The sequence below is a fragment of the Theobroma cacao genome, chromosome 5, assembly GCF_000208745.1.
Source record: "Theobroma cacao cultivar B97-61/B2 chromosome 5, Criollo_cocoa_genome_V2, whole genome shotgun sequence".
NCBI classification, from domain to species: Eukaryota; Viridiplantae; Streptophyta; class Magnoliopsida; order Malvales; family Malvaceae; genus Theobroma; species Theobroma cacao.
The window spans coordinates 11,435,195-11,439,993 of NC_030854.1; the positions used below are offsets into that span (position 1 = coordinate 11,435,195).

Genomic DNA, 4,799 nt, shown 5'->3' on the forward strand with positions numbered 1-4,799 from the left:
CTCTCACCCACCTTATCCCAGCATAGTGGAGTTCAGCAGTTTCTCCCATACAGAGACTCGTATGGTGCCATCCCAATACTAAACTGAAAATTATTGTTATACGCAAACTTCACTAGTTGTAAGTGTCTATCCCAACTTCCAATAAAGTCAATGACACAAGCTTGTAGGATATCCTCCAAAGTATGAATGGTTTTTTCAGACTAACCATCTGTTTGTGGATGAAAGGCAGTGCTAAATCTCAAATTAGTTTCAAGAGATTCCTAAAATTTAGGCCAAAATCGAGAAGTGAACCGAAGGTCTCGATCTGACACGATAGAAACTGGGACTCCATGCAATCTCACTATCTCATCTATATAAAGCTTAGCCAGTTTCTCAATGGAATACGTGCTATGGATAGCCAAGAAATGAGCGGACTTAGTCAATCTATCCACAATCACCCAAATAGCAGCCTTCCCACTCTACGTCCGCGGTAAACCCAACACAAAGTCCATAGTCACGTGCTCCCACTTCCATTCAGGGATAGGTAGAGGCTGAAGAGTACCTGATGGTTTCTGATATTCCACCTTGATCTGTTGGCATGTGAGACATTTCATCACAAACTTGGTTATGTCTCGTTTGATACCTGGCCACCAGTAACTTTTCTTGATAGTCTTGTACATTTTGGTGCTTTCGGGATGTAAAGCATAGGCGAGAGAATGAGCTTCTTCCAAAATAGCCCATCTCAATTGATCATCCTTAGGGACACAAACCTGATTCCCAAGCATAAAAAAACCATCATCACCAAGTTTGAACTCACTAGTTTCTCCATCTCGCAACTTTTGAACTTCCCGCTTCAACTCATCATCAGACTTTTGCAATTCCCTGATTTGATTCAATAGTGAGGGTCTCACAACAAAACTAGCAAGTAGGGTTCCATCCTCGCCATTACTCAACTGGATCCCTAAAGATTTTATCTCAAGTACCATCAGAAGATAAGAATTCCGAAGTGATGCTAATGAAGATGATGATTTACGACTCAAGGCATTTGCTACAACGTTTGCCTTCCCCGAATGATACTCAATCACTAAGTCGTAATCCTTAATCAACTCTAACCAGCGTCTCTATCTCAGGTTGAGTTCTTTTTGGGTGAGCAAGTATTTCAAGCTTTTGTGGTTGGTAAAGATCCGACAATGCTCACCGTATAAGTAATGCCTCAAGATCTTCAATGCAAAGACTACTACTGCCAACTCCAAATCGTGGGTAGGGTAATTTGTTTCATGCTTCTTCAACTGTTGAGAAGCATAAGCTACTACTTTCTCATCCTGCATTAACACGCACCCTAATCCTAATTTAGAGGCATCACTGTATACCACAAATTCTTTCCCACTAATAAGAAGTGTTAAAATTGGAGCGGAGGTCAACTGGTTCTTTAGCTTCTGAAATTGACTCTCGCAGACATCATCCCACTCAAACTTGATTCCTTTACGAGTCAGATGAGTCAGAGGAGTAGCTATCAATGAGAACCCCTGAATGAACCTCCTATAATAATCGACTAAATCGAGGAAACTCTGAATCTCTGTCATCGTTTATGGTTGCTCCCACTATAAGTGTCACGACCTAGAACCTCCTTCGGGCCCATGACAACCATCGCGATGTCCCGATTGACACTCATTATCCGGAATGCCAACCGAAACCCCGCAAGGCTTACATATCAGTTTCTTTCCTTTCTTGTGAGCAATCGTTGTTAAACATTCCATTTTAAACAATTACCGGTCATTTTCGGCTCAAATAAATCCAAAGATAATTTAATTTTTTTTAAAGGATTTATAGACAAATATCACTATTGAAAATATTGATTAAAATATAGCATTTTTATATAAAACAATATTTATAGAAACACGTGTAAGAAATCTTTTGTAACGTGTAAGTAAAATAAATTCATACATACAAAAATTTACTAAGTTATAATGTACAATAATGGTTACAATGACAAGTGGCCCAAAATACACCCAGTGTTCGTGCTAGAAACCTACTATCTATGTGGTAGAAATGTCAACTAGAATCCTCGACAAAATAGGGTATCTATAAGCTACCACAGACCTGAAATGTTTGAAAAGGAGCTGGGTGAGATTTTTGCAATCCCAATGAGTAAACAGACATTATCATAAATATCTAAAGGCGAGTAAAATGGAGGCAAGTTTAAACAACAAATTACAAACCATTTCATAATGTTTTAAATTTATTTCTTAAACCATAAAATATTTTTAATTTACCAAAACAGTTGTTAAGGCTTATGTCTTTTATTAAAAACAAGGCTCAAGCCAAAATTAATCCTCAAGGATACCTTGGCCGAGGCATCTAATCGAGTCCGCCAAGGTTGTTATAACATTTACATATGAAACACATTTTTATTTTTAAAACAAGTCGTTCCTTGGCGTTGGCCGAGTTACACATTCACGTGGGGGTTCGACGTGAAGTGAGCTCTAATACTACCCAAGGAGTTACCCTCCTCGCCTCTACAACCTGAGTAACTATATAACCGGGTTTACCGTGCCCCTCTAATAGGCAGTCCACGAAAATCCGTCACTGCAGTGACTAACCCACCAATTTTAATAAAATTTTGACAGTATAACGTGGCTTTTAATTATTTATCCAACCTGCATAGTAAAAACAGCTTACATAAATTTCTCAATACACTTACAAAATATAGCCACATATACTCATATCTCATAAGCCATTCATAGGAAAATATATAATTTTCAAGACAGTTAACAGCTTCCAATTACTCAATTTCATAATCAACACAATATATCTTTATTTGTCACATTTATTTCTAAAACATCAAAAATCCCGTTTTAATCTCGTTTTCATTTCATAAAATACATAAAGAGTATTTAAAAATAAACTCTAGATAATTTACAATAATAATAAGTTTACTCAACGTTTGTACAAACTTAAAGCTTTCTAGGTGCCCCGATAACTACTCGTCGGGTACAATTTTCTTGCCTTTACCGGAAGGCTCTCCTCCTAGACACATTGCAAAAATTCACTCAGTTCATCACATTAATGCTAAATCACTATATATTTTACTTAAATCCTATACTAATGCATGGTATGAAATGTAATAGCCAAAAATGACTTAAACGCGGTATTAACCTATTTTTGGCACTTTACCCGATAAATTGCTAACGCGCTCCATTTTAGTTCTAAATTGTCCCATTCTCTCTCCAACATTTCTAACCATTAATTATCAGCCAATATTCCTCTAAAATCACCAAAATCAGCTCACTCTCTTCCTTGGAAAATTCAGCCAAAAATGGGACATTAACTCGGTTAATTTTCCACTTTATTTTTCAATCACATTTAACCCTTTTTCATCATTTTCTCTTCATTTCTCTTAGAATAAAAATCAGATTATCATCATTGTACCTCATTGCAGATTCGGCCATGGGTGGGTATTGTGAAAATTGAATGCTTTCTTGCCCAATTTAATTTCTAAACACATTTAACTAACTAAAACTATCAATTTAACTAAAAATCAAAACCTAAAAATTTCAATTTCTCCCCCCTTGAAATTCGGCCAGCCCGTGATGTCACTTTTAGATCTCTTTCCTCAAGCATGCTAAATGGAAACAAAGGCATAGGAAAGGTAGAAATCAAGCTAAAGTCAAAAAATCATACCGTTAGACGCGTAAACAACGAAAAACGTGAATTCCCCTTTGAATTTTTCTAGTTTTCCTTTGTTTTCTTTGTTTTTTTCCTTTCCTCTCTATTTCCTCTCTTGTTCTTCCTTATGGCTAGCCATCACTTAAAATGGGGTTTAAATGGGCTGACTTTTCATTAAAATAATATTAAACCATTAAAAAAATGCCATGTGTCACTTTCCCATTGGTCCGTTTTTAAAATTTCATCCATTTGTTTCCAAATTTTCACCATACACTTGTCCCACATATCCATAGCTTAGATAAAATTCTCAGACTTATCCAAAGTCTTGGTGGAGTAATTTTTAAAATTTACACTTTTACCCCCATAAAAGTCAAAAATTATATTTTTGCCCCAAAAACTAAAAAATTACCCATAGACATATTTTTCATCCCTTATACTCATACCATTCTCCAATTTGTCAAATGTGATCTAAATTATCTCAAAATCTCAAATTTTGTCCATGGGTGGAAAAATTACGATTTTGCCTCTGAACATCAAAATTTTCAATTTTTTTCCCTAAATGAACCCTCGAACTCCGAACAATCATTTTTAGTCATTCCTTGACTATAAAATATTAAATTTCATCCTACGATTCCTATTTGAACTAGTTCGAGGTTAAATCAATTCAAGTGTACCGTTAGATACAATACCGGATTTCGTCTATTCTTAGGGACTTTCTTAGCATAATAACATGCTACTCAGTGCATGTATGTTATGACACGTATTTATAGGGTCTGGTTTTACAATAAGATTGCCTTAATCTTCTTGGGATCGACATAAATTCAAGCTCCAGACACAACATGTCCCAAGAAAACCACTTCCTTCAACTAGAACTCACATTTGGAAAACTTGGCATAGAGTTGTCTCTCGCGTAAGATTTGCAACACAATGCGCAAATGGACACCATGTTCATCATCATCCTTTGAATACACCAAAATGTCATCTATGAATACTATCACGAACTTATCCAAGTCTGGGTGGAACACCCTGTTCATAAGGTCCATAAAAGCTATCGGGGCATTAGTCAGATCAAAAGGCATAACTAGAAACTCGTAATGCCCATAACGAGTCCTGAAAGCAATCTTGGGTACATCCTGTTCCTTGATGTTCAACTG

The 4,799-nt window shown here is 36.3% G+C and overlaps 1 protein-coding gene across 1 annotated transcript; it reads right to left on the bottom strand.

The window, feature by feature from the left end:
- LOC108661938 lies at nucleotides 459–1,562 on the bottom strand. The gene is made up of 3 exons (XM_018120933.1): nucleotides 1,178–1,562; nucleotides 891–1,027; nucleotides 459–749 (listed from the first exon to the last, which is right to left on the bottom strand). Exons 1-3 carry the CDS (start codon nucleotides 1,560–1,562, stop codon nucleotides 459–461), a joined length of 813 nt encoding a protein of 270 aa, XP_017976422.1.

What these genes read in the sequence shown, in the direction of transcription:
- LOC108661938 (XM_018120933.1), bottom strand. Translation starts at nt 1,562, where the DNA reads ATGACAGAGATTCAGAGTTTCCTCGATTTAGTCGATTATTATAGGAGG. An exon ending in CTTGAGGCATTACTTATACG is followed by an intron (nt 1,028 to 1,177) that starts GTGAGCATTGTC and finishes CAAACGTTGTAG; the next exon opens with CAAATGCCTTGAGTCGTAAA. An exon ending in CCCTACTTGCTAGTTTTGTT is followed by an intron (nt 750 to 890) that starts GTGAGACCCTCA and finishes CTTGGGAATCAG; the next exon opens with GTTTGTGTCCCTAAGGATGA.